Genomic DNA, 20,421 nt, shown 5'->3' with positions numbered 1-20,421 from the left:
CCTGAAAGTATTTCCTCCAGGTGGGTGCTGAATGGCTGGGATACTAAAATCACTGATTGAGGTAACTATGGATAGTTCACCTAGGAAGGGACAATATGATCAGCAGTGTGGGGGCAGGCCTGACAACAGGTTTGGCCTTTCCATCCTTGAAATTTTCCTCCTTGATTTCTGCAATACCATTCTTTCTAAGTTTTACTTCTCAGGCTCCTTTTTTCATACCATAATATATTCAGCAAATATCAAGGAATTGCTAATTATAATTTATGATAAATGCTGGGGATACTGCTGTAAAAAAAAAAAAAAAATCCCTACTTGTATGGAGCCTGCATTCTAGTGGGTGAAAGGAGGAGACAGACCAAATAAATAGTAGAGTGTTTAAGATACGGGTGGGCTGAATGGATTGCTTTAGATAGGATAGTCAGGGATAGCCTCCTGTCTTAATTATCTGGTGCAGCTATAACAAAAATATCACAAATGGATGGCTTTAACAGCAGAAATTTATTTTCTCACTGTTTTTTTTTTTTTTAGAAGGCTAGAAGTTCAAATTCAGGATGCTGGCTCTGGAGAAAGGGCCTTGTCTCTTCAGCTTGTTTCCTGGTTCCTTGGAGATCTCCATGTGGTTTGACATCAGTCTTCCCCCATCTCTGCTTCTCTCACTTTCTTCACACTCCCTACATAAATCCTGCCCATTTACGTAACAAAGACAGCCTAGTCCCAAATGCGATTATAACCACAGGCATAGAGGTTAGGATTTGCAACATGTTTTTGGGGACCACAGTTCAATCCATAACACCTCCTTAAGGTGACATTTAAACAGACAAAACACTGAGTAAAAGCTAGGGATGGGAAGAGCATTCCACTCAGAAGGACATCTTATACCAAGTCCCTGAAGGATTTCTGGCATACTTGATGAACTGAAAGAAAGCTGGATCGTAGTTGAGAAAGGCAAGGCAGTATGAAATAAAGTTAGAGAAGTAGGTGAGGCTGTTGAAGAGTGGGAAGTGTTTGTACTTTGGGCTTTCAGTCACTTTTTTCGTAACCATCTGTCTTAGTTATCTAGTGCTGCTATAACAGAAATACCACAGGTGGATGGCTTCAACAAACAGAAGTTTATTCTCTTACAGTCTAGTAGACACAACTCCAGATTCAGGGCATCACTCCAAGGGAAGTAAGGCTTTCTCTCTCTTGTCAGCTCTGGAAGAACGTCCTTGTCATCAGTTTTCCCTGGTCTAGGATGCAGGAACCTTGGGTCCAAAGGACATGCTCAGCATCCAGCCCTGCTTTCTTAGTGGTGTGAGGTTCCCATGTCTCTCTGCTCACTTCTTTCTTTTATATTTCAAAAGAGATTGACTCAAGACACAATACAATCTTGTAGGTTGAGTCCTGCCTCATTAACATAACTGCCATAGTCCCATCTCATCAGCATCACGGAGATAGGATTTACAGCATATAGGAAAATCACATCAGAAGACAAAATGGTGGACAATCACACAATACTGGGAATCAAGGCCTAGAAAAACGATATACATATTTTGGGGGGCACAATTCAATCCATGATACCATCTGAGGCATTGGAGAGATTCTTGGAGAGATTCTTTGGTTAGCAACTCTGTAGGACAGGGTAAATCTGCCCAGTGGGGTTTCCAAGGAGCAACTGGAGGATTTGAAATGGTGACTTTTTGGTTAGTAGCTAAGCTCTTAACTACTGCACCACCAGGGCTCCCGTTAAGGTTGGTTAGTGATATGTTTCAGGTCACCTTCATCAAGGAATTCTTGAGTTGTTAAATCTGTTATTTTCTATCCAAAAACAGTGTTGCTTGTACTTACTGATTCTGATTTGATATATTTCCTTTAGAAAACTCAAATATAGATAATTTGTTGTCTTCCAGGTTTTGGGCGGAAAGATGTAGTTGAATATTTGCTTCAGAATGGCGCTAATGTCCAAGCACGTGACGATGGGGGACTTATTCCTCTGCATAATGCCTGCTCTTTTGGTCATGCTGAAGTTGTCAATCTCCTTTTGCGACATGGTGCAGACCCAAATGCTCGTGATAATTGGAATTATACTCCTCTCCATGAAGCTGCAATTAAAGGAAAGATTGATGTTTGCATTGGTAAGATTTTTTAATTTCCCAGAATTCTCCTGCATCTGTAACTATTCTGAGTCTAGGTTAATTCATTCATTAGTGTGGTCACATTCTGCCAGGCTTAATTTAAATATTTACCAACACCTAATGATTTATTTAACTACTATTTACTGTGTATGGCACTGACTCATAAGTTCTTTGGAGAATAAAGTACAAAGTTCCCGTTCTCTAGAAACTTGTATTCTCTTGGGAGATAAGACAAAAAGAACCAAATAAAGGCATAGCAAGCAGGGAGTATTAAGAGACTAAAGAATGCAGTGACTTGGCCGGAGTCAAGTCTCTACTTCCTAGAGCCTTTCTAGGAAGTAACACGAGAGAGGTTGCGAAGGTAGGGAGGAATTTCTTCATAAAAAGCTTTAAATTCCAGGTCGAGGAGCTTGATATTTGTTATGTAGGCAGTGTGGAATAATTGAAGATTTTTGAGGAGGGTAATGGTATGATGAAAGCAGTGTATTTTAGAAAGAGTTATCTGGTAGGGGGTTACGTAGGGCATATGACATCAAGGAGACTAGTTGGGAAACTGTAGAGTAATCAGGTGAAAAATGGTGAGGACATGAACTAGAGTTATTGTAGAAGAACAGATAAAGGAGCACTTGAAGGAAAAATTTATCAGTCATTTAGAATACTTAAACTAACACGTGAAATAGGATTTGCCTGACAATTTGGTCACAATGCCAGAAAATTATAATTGAGAAGGTTGGCTGTTTCAGAATTTTCAATAATCTGGTCTTTACTTTTCTGAGCCTACCAGATTCAGGAATGTTGGACTCATTGCTACCTTAGTTCTCTTATTCCCTGATGCAGAACAGTTAAAACCTTTGAGACAGTTAGAAAGCCAGTTATGTGCATTAGGAAAGGCCGAGGGGCTCCATGGTGTTGTTAGGTGCTGTTGAGTTAATTCTGACTCATAACAACCCCATGTGACAGAGTAGAACTGCCCCATAGGGTTTTCTAGTCTGTAATCTTTATGGGAACAGATTTCCAGGTCTTTCTCCAGTGGAGCCTTTGGGTGGGTTCAAACCGCCAACCTGTTGGTTAGCAGCCCTTCAGGGGCTCCATACTAGACTTAAGTTGTTCCCCCCAAAAATCCCAAATCACTATTCATCAGCTTAAATTAGGTAATTTCTAAAGGTAAGAAACAAATTATCTAGTTACTCTGCCCAGTTTACTCCTTTTCTATTATATTAAGTTCAAATTGCCCTCAGCTCAAATCTGTTCTTTGTACCGCTTCTGTTGATGAATTTATTCTGCTTATGGAGAGATGATGACTGATGACCTCACAGAATTTATTGAAAGCATAAGAGCCATATGTAGTTTTTTGTTTTTTTAAGAATTTACTTAAGCAGTATTTTTTTTAATCCCATATATCCCTATTCCTCGGCTATCTATAGCTTTAGGAATTTCATTTCCTCATGATAGAACAGTCTTTGTAACATACACAGTGTTCTTTTGAAAATTGAATGAAATGAGAAAACAAGCTTTCAAGCAAACTTGCCTTTTCTTACACATTTTTAAGTGTCCTTAGTCACTTGTCACCAGCTCTATAAGTAGTAAAGGAAAATCCGGCATTGAACTTCTGGGGAAACTTGTTTAATATGTCTGTTTAGTACATTAAGGAGCCTTGGTTGCACAGTGGCTAAGAGCTCAGCTACTAACAAAAGGTTGGCTGTTCACACCCACCAGCCACTCTGCAATAGAAAGTTCTAGGGCAGTTTCTTCTCTGTCCTGTAGGGTTGCTGTGAGTGGGAATCAACTTGACTACAACGGATTTTATTTAGTGCATTAAACAATGGAATATCTTAAATATTGTTACCTTTAAAATATAACACCACGATATCAGGCTATGAAGTGTTTTTATGTAACTTTGAGACTTCTTCTGGACCAGAGTATTTGAGAAAATGATTAAAACCAGATTTTCGTGACTACCATATGAAAGGCGGTGTTGCTATTTTGCAGTACTCTTACAGCACGGAGCTGAGCCAACTATCCGAAATACAGATGGAAGAACAGCATTGGATTTAGCAGACCCGTCTGCCAAAGCGGTGCTGACGGGTAAGTCTGTGTACTCGCTTTGGTTATTCCAGGGAGAATATAGAGAACAAGATGCTAGGTAAATAGTCTGTCTCCTGCGGTTAGTGACCTCAACTAGATTTTTAAAGTAGTGTCAGTCAGCTGCTATTGTTTTCCACATCTAGACAGTTAACATTTGATTCTTGCCTAAGAAACATAAAGCTTTGTTTTTTCTCTTTCTGTATTGGTATTTAAATTTGTCATTGCTCTGTTGGGGGTGAGCAGAGAGTGATAGGTAATTGTGTTACTATCATGTATTCAGAATATTTTTTTTTAATCCTTGAGTTTTTTAGATAACTTATGCTTACCCCTTAATATGCTATTCTTTTTTTTTTAAGTATATTTTGATCATTTCTGACAGAATCCTTTCAAAGAGCACTAACCATTCTCTTGCTTTTTTAAAGAGGGTGAAGAGTGCCTATTGTACTCTGCTGTAACATAGTTATATCCTTGGGACCCATTAAGATATGTAAGGCTCTCGATCTCTATTCATTTTTGATTAGCAAGCTTTGATGAGTCGTAGTATCTATTTCACATGTTTCTTCCTTGTCAGTGTGCTTTCCTGTTAAGCAGCCCTCTGCCATAATTTTTACTGGATTCTTACCTGCCGTGAGGTGAACTTTACAATATGTGTAATCTAATAGGCAAGAGTCTGAGAGATCCTCCTGTGAGCTTTTTGTGCTTGTGCTTTGTGATATTTCTTCAGAAAATTTAGACTAGTCCCCCAAAAGACTTCTAGAAACATGAGCTATTTTATATCTCAATTCAGTGTTCATTTCTTCCTTCACTGTTCCATGTTTCTATCTTTTTAAAAAATCTTGAGGCTCAAAAGAAGTCTTGCCCTGACAGCCAGTACACAATTCTTACTGTAGGCAGCAGTTTGAGTTTGGTTTCAGCAAAACAATAAATGCTCTCTCTTATATTAAACTGTTAATTTAAATTTTATTGATTTTATAGTTTTTTTTCTTACAGTTTTTGCGTTCATTTATAAATATAAAAGCTGTAAACAAGGTACCAGCCAGGTGGTGGGAGGAGCAATTATGGATTAAGCCTGATCAAGATGACAACCTCCCAAAAGCATTGAGACTTCATGGCAGGGCCCGTGAAGGGCCTGGCTGAGATTGGTGAAGTCTTAGGCAAGAAGCTAGAGGAAAGAGACATTGACAAGGCCTATTTGGTCCTTGGCCAGTTTAAAGAAAGGTGAAGACCTCTTACAGGAATGGCTCAAGGACTTATGTGGTGCCAATGCCAAGCAGTCCTGGAACTGCTTTGGGTGCCTTTGGGAGTGGTGCCACACTTTCTTGTGATGCTCTCCAGGAAGCCCCCAGGCCCCAACATTGAGTCTCCAGAGTTTGCAGCCGAGTGAGGACTCATTCCCTGTCCTCTACAAAGGAAAAGATAGCTGTTGTCATACTCACCTCCAGCGTACTCCAGGGTCTTTTGGGAGCTCTCTCCCCTCACCATTTTAACTTATTTGGAAATTCTCACTCTTGCACACGTTCCCCTTCCTTGTCCTTCCTGTTCCAGTTCCATGGCGGCAGTTTGCAGCTTTCTTGAGTGGAGTCCTGGCCCCTTCCCTCACTCTCGCCCTTACCTCTGGTCTGTTTTATTGCCATTTGGCTCCTTTTTTGGCAGAGCAGTCATTGTCCATGTAAAGTTTTTTAAACCAAGAAAGTGGCCTTGGAAAAAAAAAAAAAGCTATAAACAAAGAGTTTTATTTAATTTAATATTTTTGTAAACATTTGTAGTTATTAAAGTATTGTAAAAAAAATCTTAGTGTTTAAAAATATTCTGGATTCATAGAAATGTTAATGATTGTGCTCAATTGGTGACACTGTAGATTTATCTTTTATAATTTCTATAATGTGAGTGTACTAAGCTTTGCATAGTTTTGCTTTTGAAAGAAATTATTGATGCATTTTGTTCCAAAAATACCATACTCATTTTAGGAATTTTGAGGAGAAAAAAAGAAAAGGAAAAACATCTCCATAATCCATATTCCTTCTGGGCTTTCCTTTTCTGTGGATATTGTTTTTGTGTAGTTGTCGTCATGCTTCATTATATAATACTGAATCATTCCTTTTTTTGTTTATCACAATAAAGGTATTCCATGTTCTTCATAAATATTTTTAAGCTGCATGATATTCTCAGTAACCATTTTCCATTTATTGGAAATTTATTTCCAAATTTACCTACCTTAACTATAGCTCAGTGAACATCTTTGAGCATAAAATTGTCATTACTTTTGTAATTACCTTTTTTTTTTAATTTCTGCTAATTTTTTTTTCCTAATTCACAGGTGAATATAAAAAAGATGAACTCTTGGAAAGTGCCAGGTGTGTACTAGTGCTATAAATATGTACCATGAATAATACTTCATCATTTAAAATTTTTCTTTATAATAAACTTCAAAAGAGAATGATTTTTTTTTAATCAACACGTACATCTTGCCAGGTAGGATCTGATAAAGAATACCAATTGCTAATATGTATCTTTTGTGTTCTAGGAGTGGCAACGAGGAAAAAATGATGGCTTTACTTACACCATTAAATGTCAATTGCCATGCAAGTGATGGCAGAAAGGTACTTCTTTTTACACTAGTTTTGTGCTTATCTTCTGGTACCATGAAGATGCATTTATCTTATTATAAATTAAATCATATTTGAAGAGAGTGCTGATGTTTTCTTTTAACCAGTAATTCAGGATTAATCCTTATACTTCAGTAAAACTTTATTGATAATAAACATTTAGTTGCTTGTGTCTTATGTGCAGTAGTGAATTTATAAACTTGTATACTGTGCCTTCAATATGTTGGATTTTATAAATTGGTAACAGCTTTTGTTGTGTTGTGGTTTGCTGTTGTTGTTGTTGTTGTTGAGAATATACACAGCAAGACATAACCAGTTTGACAGTTTCTACATATACAATTCAGTGACATTGATTACATTCTTCAGGTTGTACAACCATTTCATCCCCTTTTCTGAGTTGCTCCTCACCTGTTAACATAATGATAACAACTATTTATTTACACAGTGATGTTTAAGTTTTTATTCTGAGTTGTCTAGTTTTGTATTTGGGTTTTTACTTTTTCATACATTTTTAAAGCTAATATTATTTGACTTTCATTAATTTATTTAATTAATTTAACATTTCAGTCAACTCCATTGCATTTGGCAGCAGGATACAACAGAGTAAAGATTGTACAGCTGTTACTGCAGCATGGAGCTGATGTTCATGCTAAAGATAAAGGGTAAGCATTTGAACAAAAACGAGGATGCCTTAAATGTTATTCTTACGAAAATCTTTGTGGCCTCATAAAAATAGTTTCATCATATTTTTTACTAAACAGCATTAAGTTAACATTTTTTGAGTTTGTATAATTTGCAGATTGCTCTGAGGGTACAAATAGTTATAAAACATTAAGCCCACCACTTATAGAACTTACACTGCAGTTTAAGAGGCATGGAAAGACACCTAACAGTACAAGGAGGTCTCTGCTAAGTCCCAGGTGATAAATAAAGAGGGATAGTACTATAGGAGTTCCTAGAAGGGAATTGGCAGTGATAGCTGGGAAAGCTTTCAGGAGAATGTAGTACTTGACCTGGACCTTAAAGGCAGACCTCAATTAAAGAAAGCAGAGTTTGGGGAACATCACTCTGAAAGAAAATTGCTTTGAGTGAAGGTGCTAAAGCACATAGTACAGCAGGTTTAGGAAACAGTGATTAGACCAGCTTGACTGAAGCAAATGATTCACATAGGGGAGAAATGAAGATTAGGGTTGGCGTAATAAGAGAGAAACAGGCTTTAGAGAACTTGATATTCCAGCCTAAGGAATTTAAACTTCATTCTCTGAGCCCCAATAGCCATTGAAGGATCTTAAGCAAGGGGAAGAATATACTAGAAAAGAAGAGTTTTAAGAGGAGCGTTCTGACAGCAGTGTGTAGGGTAGACTTGAGAGGGAGGAGACTAGAGGCAAAAAAGGTAAATTGGGAGAGCGAGCATTATATGGATTCAGATGTAATAAGGATCTATAATGGTGGCAGAAGAGGTGCTACTGGTAGAGGTGGCAAATGAAATAGAAAGTGTAGATGCAAAAGATAGTACAAAGAAAGAGTGGGTAAGATTTATTGATTGTCTAGACATAATGAGACAGAAAGGAATAAAAAGATTACTACATTTCAGACTCTGAAGCTGAAAGAGTGAGACCCAGTGATACACATACTGACTTCCAGGAAGGAAAATTATTTTGGGGGAAAACATGTTGAGTTCACTTTTAGAACTCTTGGTTTTATGAGATGATGATGGGAATTCAGATGGAAGTGTCTAGTAAATAGTTGGGGATGAAATTGATGTTTAAGAGAAAGTAAGGAATCATGTGAGCAGAAATGGTGAGGAAAGCCATGAGCCTTTAAAGAAAGATGAAATAGAACTAAAGATTAAACTGTGCTAAGGCCATCATGATGGTGGCTATAGTAATTGGTGAGAGATCCCCAAAGGGAAGAAGAAGCTGAAAGGTAGAAGTCAGAATTTTAAGGTCCTGGTGTACCTTCCTATGTAAAAAATTCTCCTTCAGTTGCCATTGTAAATGAATTAGGTTTCAGTTTATTAAGGAATATAGCAATTTACCTTACAGGAGCCCAAAAAGTTTCAAAGAAGAACCAGTGTTTGAGCTCTGAGTTTGGAAAAAATAATGTGGTAGTAAGCCAGGCCAAAGGAGGGAAGGAAGTCTCTCCTGCACCCGGGTAGCAGTATGTATAGAGGCATTCAGGAAATTGCAAGTGGTTTGGCATATCATTATTGAAGGGTGAGGTTAGAGAGGGACAGATTATTGTGTGCCATGCTGAGAAGTTGGAATGGTCTCTTGAAAGCATGGAAGAACCACTGAAGAATTTTGAAACAGGAAGTAACCACATGAGATTTACCCTTTAGAAAACTGGCTACAGCTTGGGGGATAAATTGGAGTGGAGGCTGTTTCGCTAGTACAGGGGAAAAATAACATAGGCCTAACTAAAGCAGTGGCAGTAGCACTGGAAAAAAAAAAAGGAGATGGTTTGAGAGAGATTTGGGAGTTAGAATATTAGCACTTAGCATTCAGTTGGATGTTATTAAATTTCATATGTTTTTATTAGAAAGTTACATAAACTATTTGCTATTTCAGTTTAAGTGTAAATGTGAATTAAATAAAATAGGCTTTGTTGATGTTATTGTTGTGTGTCTAGGGAATCTGAAATAGCAGACTTTTTTCCCCTTATCATATTCCAGTGATCTAGTGCCATTACACAATGCCTGTTCTTATGGTCATTATGAAGTAACTGAACTTCTGGTCAAGGTAAGTTCTCTTATACCTTTCTAATAGTTATTTTCTATAATAACACAAAATTATTTGAAATATACCTATATTTTTCTGTGTTTTTTGTGCTTAGTTGGTATAGAAAGAGTATTTATAATTTTTATAAAAATGTAGATAATTGATAGGTCAGCATCTGACTGCTTTAAGACTTTTGAGATACCATACAATTTTAAATATAAAGTAGCACTGCCATTTTGGGTATAGCAGATAAAGTGGTTTTGTAATTTGTGGCTAAATGTGAAGTTTCAAAATTCTTGAAAATTAATAGCAACAACCAATTTTTAGTGAATCATGAATTATTATTTTACCATCAGTTATATTTGCAAGACTTGTCCAGTTATGCTGTGAGTTGGAGCTGGCTCAGTTGGCAAGCTTCACTTCTTTAAATATGCTGGATAGCTATTGTTTCACGGATAGGTCCCCAGGGCAGGCAAGAAAATTCTTATTTTGACACCTGTTAGGTGAGAATAAAGATAAATATTCCGTTTGAGAGTGGATCCTGTTACCCATACCCTTCCATTCTGTCTTCCAGTCTCTACCTATGTATTTGCCCAGGTGCTTCCCACATTCTTGAGACTTCTCTTACCAAGCACATACTCAGCCCCTTCAATACTTGTCCTCACTCTCTTATCTGTCATGGGAAGGGAAAGAGGAACTTGTTTCTGATGCCTGTATGCTTCTTTTTGATCATGTATCACTACAGAATGCATTTTCCCAAGGAAACAACTTTGTAAATAACAAGTAGACACTCTGAGTAGCCCATAAAAATAAAATAAGCCTCTTTAAATTTATTATGTGGCCACAATGTGATACATTTGTAGCAGTTAACACCTGTGCTGATTATAAAACCACATCTTGAATTCAACAGAACATTTGGAATATTCTTAAAGATGATAGTGAAAAGTACAGGTTGCACCGGGATTTACGGACAACTGAATGATGTGTTCTTAAGACCTGGCATTTAACTGAAGAATGAGAGACAGAAGTCATGCAGAGAGAGGAGGTTAGCTGAGGTGAAGGCACAGGCAGTTACCAAAGCATTCAAATTGAGGAGAGTCAGGAGAAAGCAAGTAGAGGCAGTAGATCTGGGCAATACTGAATCATTTGGCAGCCCTTGCTAAAAAGTCTGTCTACCAGAAGCTGGCATTTAATAGCAAATGTTCAGTGATTGCTTTTCATGACCAGGGCACTATGCTAGTTATGGAGGGCGCTCAGATATGGTCCCTGGCCAAGGTGTTCAAATAAGGTATGGCACTAATAGGCACAAGAATAACAAGAAATTCTCTTAACTTTCTTCTTCCTCATAGTCTCTAAGTGCAAGGGAACAAGTAGATTTCTCTAGATAGGGGACAAAATCTGCCAAGTAAATTTCTAGTTAAACAACTGTACAGAAAAGATTGATCAGTGTTTCTTTATCAGCTTAAAAGAGAGTATTGGAACTTCTAATGGATGCTACAGGGTCTCTTTGCCTTTATTATCTTGGTGCACATTTTTATGATTGACTTGATAAACAATTAGAAGGGATGGTTCTAAAAAATGCAGATTAATGGGAAACTGGGAGGGATAACCAATATTCAAATTGATAGAATCAAACTAATGATAATACAGTAATATGACTGAACACCAGAAATGTTATATGTACAAAAGAAGCTACACACAACAGGTACATACTGTATTATATTCCATTTGTAGGAAATTCAAGAACAAATAAATCTAATATATAGTGTGAAAAGTTAGAATCAGGGTAGGAATTGTCTATAAAAGGAACATGAGGGTACTTTCTGGGGTAATAAAATGTCATATATCTTAATTTGGGTGATGGTATCACTTGTCAAAACTCATCAAACTATACACTTAAGAACTGTGCATTTTAGCATATGTAAGTTGTGTTTCAGTAAAAGAAAAGCTGCAAGTTAAATCCAAAGCTTTATTCTAAAGCTTTTGTTCTTAACAATAAAAGAGTTAAATAGGCCTTTGTAGTCAGGCCTAGCAACCACCTACTGTTTTTCCATGAAGGAAAAATCTATGTCTTTCTGAACTAATTGGCTTAGAAAGTGAACTTTGGGAACATAATCTGTTTAAGCTTGTGTGATATTAAATTGCACAGTAGTAATAATTTTAAATTCTTTGTAAAATCGAATGATAAATACGTGCTTTCTCCCCGCAGCACGGTGCCTGTGTAAATGCAATGGATTTGTGGCAGTTCACTCCACTCCATGAGGCGGCTTCTAAGAACAGGGTTGAAGTATGCTCTCTTCTCTTAAGTTATGGTGCAGATCCAACACTGCTGAATTGTCACAATAAAAGTGCTATAGATTTGGCTCCCACACCACAGTTAAAAGAAAGATTAGCGTGTGAGTATGAAATGATGAATGTTCAGCCGGAATCTTATACCAGTAAACTAAAAATTTTTTCTTTCGTATTTGTTTTTAGAAATGTTTCAATTATAGAATATTTTCCTTAACCATGAGTGATTCAGACTAACATTTTATAATTTGGGAGTTTCTGCTTATTCACAGTTCTCTTAAGATGCTATAAAGAGAAAATATATTTGTTTTTTTCCCCCAAATCAAGCTATATACTTAATACATGTATTGATCTTATTATAAATGGTATGCTTTTGAAATGAAAGCATTTGTGTTTTATGCCTCTTTTTGAAATGACTTTCTAGTTAATGTGCCATCAAAATAAAATGTTATTTGTATGATTGCTATCTTGTGAACATAGTCCCCGGATCTTAACATCTGATGTTCTTTACTTTAATGTGCCATCAAAATAAAATGTTATTTGTATGATTGCTATCTTGTGAACATAGTCCCCGGATCTTAACATCTGATGTTCTGTACTTCCACAAAGGTCTGTGATTTTCCGTGTATAACTGAAATAAATGTAGTGAGAAATAGCCCTCTAGTTCAGATGTAGTATTATCACACATAAATTAAGAAACTTCTGTTAGATTTGTATTATTCTAAAATAATGAAGGATAATTAATGGCTTCACAATAAAAGAGAGGAACCTTGAGATATTATTCTCTTTTATTTGTCAGCAGGTGACTGTTGTTGGAGATATCCAACTTGTCTCTCATCCTCAGTTCTCTGAGAAGTGTGAGCAAAACCGTCTGCTCCTGTCATGATGTTATTGTAGGGGTCATGATCACTTTTATTTCATTTCTTTACTGAGAAGCATCCTGTGCTTTGGAAAGTTCTCAGAACTCTCTGGACTGGGATTGTATCACAGGACTCCAGATACCTCCAGGCCAGTTATGGCTTACAGCAGACTTTGAGTCTGCCATAGGCTAAATCTATGTATAGATAATCCCCAGTTTACAATGGGGTCCCGTTGCAACAACTCTGTCATAAGTCGGTTCTGATATAAGTCCAGTATTTCATTTTTTTTTTTTAGTTTTCATTATTATTGCCTTTTATCATAAGTATCATTATAAATCTGATCTTTATTTGTCTTTGGGGGATGAAAACATTGCACGTAAGCTTACAGACATGGCTACATCAGCAGATTACTGGCTGCAACGTTTATGTAGTATATATTACTAACAATAAGTTGTACCCTGAAAAAAAAAGGGCAGTTGTGAGTGAAGTTTGTCATAACTCAAATATGTCGTAAGTCGGGCACTGTCTGTGTACACTTGGGAATCTATTGAGTCATAACTGAGGAAAAGTGGAATACCACCGGTTGTGTTTTCAGGGTATACATTTGGAGAATATCTTTAGATCTTCCTGTTGTGGTAGATTATTTTGAAAATTTCAAGGAAAATGGTAGTGTGTTGTATACCAAGTAAACCCCATCAATTTAGTAATTCTCATGCAGATTTAAATATTTTTTCTTCCTCTAGATGAATACAAAGGCCACTCATTGCTGCAGGCTGCACGAGAAGCTGATGTTACACGGATTAAAAAACATCTCTCTCTGGAAATGGTGAATTTCAAGCATCCTCAAACGCATGAAACAGCATTGGTAATGTTTCAGATTTAAGTTTTTCAAATACGTAACGAAAACCATGCTAAACTTATCACAACGTCCTACTTATGATACAGAATCATAATGTACTGCTTGTATTAATAGCATTATTTTAAAAATCTTTGCTTTTTAAAAATGTTAATAGCTGCACATATATAAAGAAAAAATTTCAAACAGTACAGAAAAATAGTTTACCCCCCTCCCCACAAGGCAATATTATTATTCAGGCATCTTTCTAGAAAAAATTTTATTCATATATTGGCATATATTACGTGTAACTTTCTTATCACAGATGGTATATATCATTTACTTTTTTTGTATTATAAAAAGTATAAAGGCTTGTGGTAGAAAATTTGGAACCTACTGAAAATAATAAAAAAAAATAATCCCACCGTCCAGATAAAAACCACCTGGTGTTTGTCCTTCCAGTATTGTATTTATTTTCCTCCCAAAATTAGATCTGAAGTCTGTATATCTGCTGTCTACTGTGTGAATAAAGTATCTGTATCAGTAGAAGCTACTTCACCGATAGAGATGATAATAACTCTGTGAACCTGTAAGAAAGCAGATGAGAGCTGGGGAGTCTAAGGAAAGACAGAAAAGAGTGGGAGCTAGTAGGGATAACTGACAGAGGGTAGGAGAGGGAACAGTGTAATCAGCAAACCAGAAAACCAATCCCATTGCTGTAGTGTTGGTATCAACTCATAGTGACCCTATAGGATAGGGTAGAACTGCCCCATAGGGTTTCCAAGGCTATAATCTTTATGGAAGTGGACTGCTACATCTTTTTCCCGTAGAGTGGCTGGTGGCTTTGAACTGCTGACCTTTTGGTCAGCAGCCAAGCACAACCACTGCGCCACCAGGGCTCTGTTGTAATCAGAAGCTACCTTAAAATTAGAAATTTAGAAGGAAGAGTTAAGTCCTGTTGTATGAATTGTAGAATGTGCTTTGGGTGAGGGAAGATGGCCCGAAGTAAATTAATGTGTTTAGGACCAGCTTTAACTCAGGATAGCCATACTTATCTAGTATCTTTTTTATGGTAAATTTTTTTCCTTATGTTGCAGTATAAACTATGTGAAATTTTTATAGAAATCTGTCTATAAAATATTTTGAACTCTTCTGCTATTTGTAGAAATACCCAAGGAAAAAAAAAGAGGTAAAGCTTCAGGCTAATAAGAAATGCTAATGCAAAATTAAAATTATAACAGCATCAGACTTGAGACGGCACTGACATCATGAAAATTTTTCTGGTCTGGAAAGCTAATACTACATGTTATTTCCTCCTAAATCTTCTGCTATTAAACAACTCATATTTGTTATTAACTGTAAAACATAGTAGTAGTTAGATATTGGTAGGTAGTAATGGTGCTAGTTGGGTTTTTTTTAATGGTGCTAGTGAGGTTTCTTCCAGATTTCCGGAGATTACAGGCCCTGTCCAAGGATGGCAGAGGAACAGGGGTGTAATTCGAAAAGGATATGATGCAGAATTTTTGGAAATAAACTTTTTCCATTCTCTGTGGGATCTCGATCGACTTCCTGAGATGATTACCTTTAACAGACCAAAGAAGCTATGTTCACCAATTAGAAATGGTTTTATTGCAGATAAAGGTAGATTGTGGTCATAGCCACATCAGAAAAAGAATCTGAAGTAAAGTCATCGCAATGCTGTTGCCACTGACTGCGCCGTTACAGGGGCAGGATGGATAAAGCCCAGCTTTATCACTGACTGCTTGACAAGGATCAGTGTGAATTTCCACCTGGAGATGGATCCAGGCTTCACCTTCCTACATCTTCAAGATTTTCATTGCCAGCAACTTGTTCCGTTGCACTTCCTCTCTCACCCTAACCACCCAGAGTTAGGCCACACATCCCTGGCCGTACGAGGCCAGGTCATCAGGGCCCAGCCGTAGTCTCGGGAGTCTGGACAGCTCCTTACACTTTAGACCACCCAGCCCCTTTCTCTTCCTCTAGTGCCCTGGGGCTAGGTAACAAGCTAGAAGGACTCTGTTTTTCTTCGTTGACTGCCAATGCAGCCTTTCTTTGTCACCCAGCTACTCAAAGCTAGCTTCTCTCGAGTTTAGGCTCTGTCCTTAAAACTGTTTGTACAGCCTTCCTCTGAAGTAGCCACCCTGAGCTAAGTCTGAATCCCGTTGCCACTTGTGGATTTGTTTATTCTTTATAACAGCTCACAAAATTCACAGAGACTATCACCTATACTTAACAGTTATCCTTTTATTATAACTAGAAGGGATGCAAGTGAAGAGACACACCAGTCAAGGTTTGGGAGAGTTCCCTGCATGGAGCTTCCATTGTCCCCAGGGAGGTATCCCCCTCTGCCATTCATGGAGACTCTCACTAATCCAGGAGGCCCCAAAGAGAGAGCTCCAAGATTCAGGGTCACTTAGTCATTGGAGCCTTAATGAATATTCATGGCTGGGACCTTAATGCATACTTAAGTCATTGGGCCCTCATTGAATATGCATGGATGCATCATGCTTCCCTCCCTTTCTGAAGTTAAGTCTCCAAGTGTGGGGCTTGTGTAATCCCTACTGCCTGGCTGTTTTAGAAAGACAAGGAGCACCCTAATTGCTTGGCCTATTTTCAGAAGGGGGAGCCCTGGTGAAGTGGTGGTTAAGCTCTTGCTCCTAACAGAAAGGTCAGCAGTTCAAACGCCCCAGCCGCTCCACAGGGGAAAGATGTGGCAGTCTGCCTCCATTAAGATTTATAGCCTTTAAAAAAAAAAAAAAAGATTTACTGCCTAGGAAACCTTATAGGGCAGTTCTGCTTTGTCTTATAAGAGCGCTGTAAGTCAGAATCAACTCGACAGCAGTGGGTTTGGCTTTGGTTTTTTTATTTTCAGAAACCATATGTTGTTGTTAGGTACCCCATATAACAGAGTAGACCTGTCCCATAGGATTTTCATGGCTGTAATCTTTATGGAAGCAGATCATACCAGGTCTTTCTCCTCTGAAGAGGCTGTAGACTCAAACTGCCAACCTTTCAGTTAGCAGTGAAGCACTTAACCATTTGCACCACCAGGGGCTCCTTCAGAAACCAGATACAAAAGGCCAAACTTACTTCTTTGTCCCAGAATCATGAAGATTAAATAAGCTTTATAATTAACAGTATGATCAAATCAGAAAAAATTCATGTGTATTATGTATTTAGGTATATAGAGCAGCTTAGCGTAAAAGTTATCCAGAATTTAATTCCATGATTCTCGAGTTTCAATTTTAACATATTTGTATTGATTTAGGAGACCCTGATGACGTAGTGGTTAAGTGCTATGGCTGCTAACGAAAAGGTTAGCAGTTTGAATCCTCCAGGCACTCCTTGAAAACTCTATGGGGCAGTTCTACCCTGTCCCATAGAGCCGCTAGGAGTCGAATCGACTCAATGGCAACGGGGTTGTTTTTTGTTTGTTTTATATCAATTTAGGAGCCCTGGTGGCACGGCGGTTAAGAGCTACAGCTGCTAACCAAAAGGTTGGCAGTTCAAATCCACTAGCCACTCCTTAGAAGTACTGTGGGGAGGTTCTGCTTTGTCCTGTAGGGTGGCTATGAGTCGAAACCGACTCAATGGCAAGGGGTTTGGGTTTTGGAAACCCTAGTGGTGTAGTGGTTAAGAGCTATGGCCGCTAACCAAAAGGTTGGCAGTTCGAATCCACCAGGTGCTCTCCGGAATCTCTATGGGGCAGTTCTTCTCTGTCCTGTAGGGTCGCTATGAGTTGGAATCAACTCGACAGCAACGAGTTTGAGTTTTTGGTTTATATTAATTTAGTCATTTATTCATTCAGACATTTATTGAACACGTATTATGTATGAGTATTGTCTTGAGTGCTTGGGATACAAAGATATGGACAATAAGATACTTAGCAGGTTTAGAACTGACAAATCCCATTTTCTTTCCTCCTCGATCATCATAGACATAGATGCAGCCTCCAACTTCAGAGTGTATCATTTTCTACCACAGATTTTGCCATGTAGGTAGTCCAGTGTCCTTATTCTGCTGGAGCAGCTGGTTAAGAGAGGTGTAAATACTACTCATTTTATCAGCTGTTACATCAATGCTGTTACTAAGTAAAATCCGGAGCTGTTGAGTCCCCTGTTCTTCTTTGTGTGAAGAAACCCCAACCCTTGAGGTATTGTCTTAACCTTTAAAGAGTAACATATTAAACACCATGGTATTTGGAACCAGTTTTGAAAGGGGTGTTGATCAGATCAACTTAGGTTGTCATCAATAGTGGCTTTTTCAAAGATCTAGGACTACCATAGATTTAATCCAAGTATTTAATAACAGGTATCATTTGGTAGCTAGGATTTTCAGACCCTGTCAGAATTTGGTAGTTGTTGCACATTCTATCCAATTGTAAGTCTTTTCAAGAGCAAAGTTAGGTCAAAAACAAAACAAAAGTTAAATAACCTGCTGATGTTCTTAGTTGGAAACAAAGGTTCTTACTAAAAGTGACATGTATAGTCCTTGATTAATGCTGCAATTTAAATCATTTAGCATTGTGCTGCTGCATCACCATATCCCAAAAGAAAGCAAATATGTGAACTGTTGCTAAGAAAAGGAGCAAACATCAATGAAAAGACTAAAGAGTAAGTATACTTTTAATAAATAAATGTTATTGATATTCTGTTTTCTGGAAAATACATTCATTGTCTGGCTCACTTTTTCTCTTTAAGATTCTTGACTCCTCTGCACGTGGCGTCTGAGAAAGCTCATAATGATGTTGTCGAAGTAGTGGTGAAACACGAAGCAAAGGTATACTTCCTTTTTGGTAATCTTTGAGTAAATCTAATGAGTTATTCTCTATTTAGCAAATGAAATGCCTGACCTCCTGAAACTATTACTTGTTTTAAGTGTTACTTTTTTCCACTCTTGATCTATATTTAAAAATATACTGCAGGTGCTTTTTCTGTATCTAATTTTTTGCTAGAAGGCCTATTGATTTACTCAGAAGTACATCATTCCTATATGTCCTTCCTCCACTATTCATTTTAACCACACTCTGCTGGTCAGATTAGCCTGAAGGCCATTTTTTTAACAATACACTGTACAAAATATCTCCAGCTAGAGACATACTGCCTCTGAGCTATTTTCTGGTTTTCGGTATGTATATCCCCTGCTGTTACATAGTTACCATGGTAACTCCTGTTATTTACCCCAGTGTTACTCATTCCACTGTTATTTCTGTGACTAAGCTAAAGTAATAAATTTACCAGAAGTAAATAAATTATTTAAATAATTTGACGAAAAACATTATAGCCCCCCTGTTGAGAAGTCACTCTTCTTCAGTTGGCATTTACACACATAGCATTTTATTCGTAGAATAGTTTCCTCAAGACTAGAAATCATCATTTCTTAGCCAGGAACTCAGTGAAAGATACACATAGTATCTTCAGATGGGAAGAGATGACAATCACCTAATTTAGTAGTTTCCATAGTTTTTGCCACAGATCCTTGCTTTCTTCAAACAAAATCTTTGGTAGAAATTCAGTACATAACAGAAAGAATGAAGCTGTTCTGGATGAAGGGAGAAGAAAGGAATAGAGACCCTTGACCCTTGGGTGGTCTCTGAGGCAGTTCCCTAAATGGGCTTTGTGGGATAGTTTGGTGATCTGTCCTTCCTTAGGTTCTTTCCTTGGGTTTCCACTCAAGGAACCACTTAGAATTCTGCAGTTCCTTTTTGTGTTGCCTCTCAGTGTCCTAATTTCTCTTTGATTTTTGAGAATTCTTCGTAATGTATAATCCTGATCTTTCCTACTGTAAATTGTTGAATAAAGTAAAGTTTATTTCTGCTTGACTGCTTGGTATATCTCATTTGTCTGCCTGTTCTGTAACTTTGTTGACTGCATTTCTAATAAATGTGGTGCATTGCTTGAAGAGCATCTGGATGCATATTAAACTTGAGTTGTGAAATCCAGTGAAACCATCTTGACTGGGATGACCCACCATTCGGGTTTGTCCATGACTGAGGAACTTCCAAGAACACGGGGCTGTCAGTACTAAAACCTGGAAAGTCCTGGGCAAACCAGAGGTCGGTCACCCTAATCTTAACAGAAAACGGTACTCAGAGTTTTCAAGTGGATGTATCTCACATTACAGTGAGTTTTGGTATGTGAATAAATAAATTGCCTCGAGCATTTTTAATTTCTCAGGTTCTTTAAGCATGGAGACTAGCTATTGGTAGTCAGTTTTAGGTTAATTGAGAAACTCTTGCTGTATTCCTTTTGAACTATTCTCTAGTCTCGTGAATATGAATTGACCAGTGTCTCAAAACACATCAGTAACTACATGATTAATTTCTCAGTTAATGTTTTGAAGAACTGTTTCCCTGGGTGGAATAGAGAAGGATGAGGTGGGAGGAAGTCTTACAGGTGCTTCTTTTTTATTATTATGAAATTTTTGAAAAAGACAAAGTTGAAAGAATTTTACAAAGAACTGTATGCCCATCACCTCGATTACGCCACTAAAATTTTAAACTGTATTGTTTTATTGCATATCTATCAATATATCCATCCATTAATGTATCTTATGACACATTTCAAAGTAATTTGTAGATACTTGTACACATCCCCCAAAATACTTCTGATGCACATCAAATAGAGTTCACTATTTGTTAACAGTTTTTCTTTTGATATAAAATTCACATGCAATGAAATGCACAAATTTGAAGTGTACATTTGCTGAATTTTGACTAATGCATACACCTGAGTATCCAAAACCCCTGTCAAGATACAGAACATTATCTCATGGCAGAGGTAATGCCCCATCAGTTACTCTCCACCCCTAGAGGCAACAACCATTCTGATTGTTTTCAATGTAGGTTTAAGCTTGCCTGTTCTAGACCTTCCTATACACAGACTCATGTAT

General features: G+C 37.5%; 1 protein-coding gene and 1 pseudogene across 3 annotated transcripts in view; both read left to right on the top strand.

Moving 5' to 3' along the window:
- The window catches only part of TNKS2 (tankyrase 2), a 61,059-nt gene that overhangs the window by 9,641 nt on the left and 30,997 nt on the right, over positions 1 to 20,421 (top strand). For all 3 annotated transcript variants that reach the window (XM_003409237.4, XM_023546928.2, XM_023546927.2), the window contains exons 2-11: positions 1,890 to 2,114; positions 4,104 to 4,199; positions 6,517 to 6,553; positions 6,724 to 6,799; positions 7,373 to 7,467; positions 9,480 to 9,546; positions 11,735 to 11,921; positions 13,418 to 13,539; positions 18,052 to 18,143; positions 18,231 to 18,309. In XM_003409237.4, coding sequence (XP_003409285.1) covers positions 1,890 to 2,114; positions 4,104 to 4,199; positions 6,517 to 6,553; positions 6,724 to 6,799; positions 7,373 to 7,467; positions 9,480 to 9,546; positions 11,735 to 11,921; positions 13,418 to 13,539; positions 18,052 to 18,143; positions 18,231 to 18,309 — 1,076 coding nt within the window. The remainder of the gene's footprint in view (positions 1 to 1,889; positions 2,115 to 4,103; positions 4,200 to 6,516; positions 6,554 to 6,723; positions 6,800 to 7,372; positions 7,468 to 9,479; positions 9,547 to 11,734; positions 11,922 to 13,417; positions 13,540 to 18,051; positions 18,144 to 18,230; positions 18,310 to 20,421) is intronic.
- On the top strand, positions 4,209 to 6,510 carry LOC111750306 (barrier-to-autointegration factor-like; annotated as a pseudogene).

This window comes from Loxodonta africana, chromosome 16, assembly GCF_030014295.1.
Source record: "Loxodonta africana isolate mLoxAfr1 chromosome 16, mLoxAfr1.hap2, whole genome shotgun sequence".
NCBI classification, from domain to species: Eukaryota; Metazoa; Chordata; class Mammalia; order Proboscidea; family Elephantidae; genus Loxodonta; species Loxodonta africana.
The sequence above is the reverse complement of the archived record's forward strand: the minus strand, read 5'-3'. Positions and strand labels throughout refer to the sequence as shown.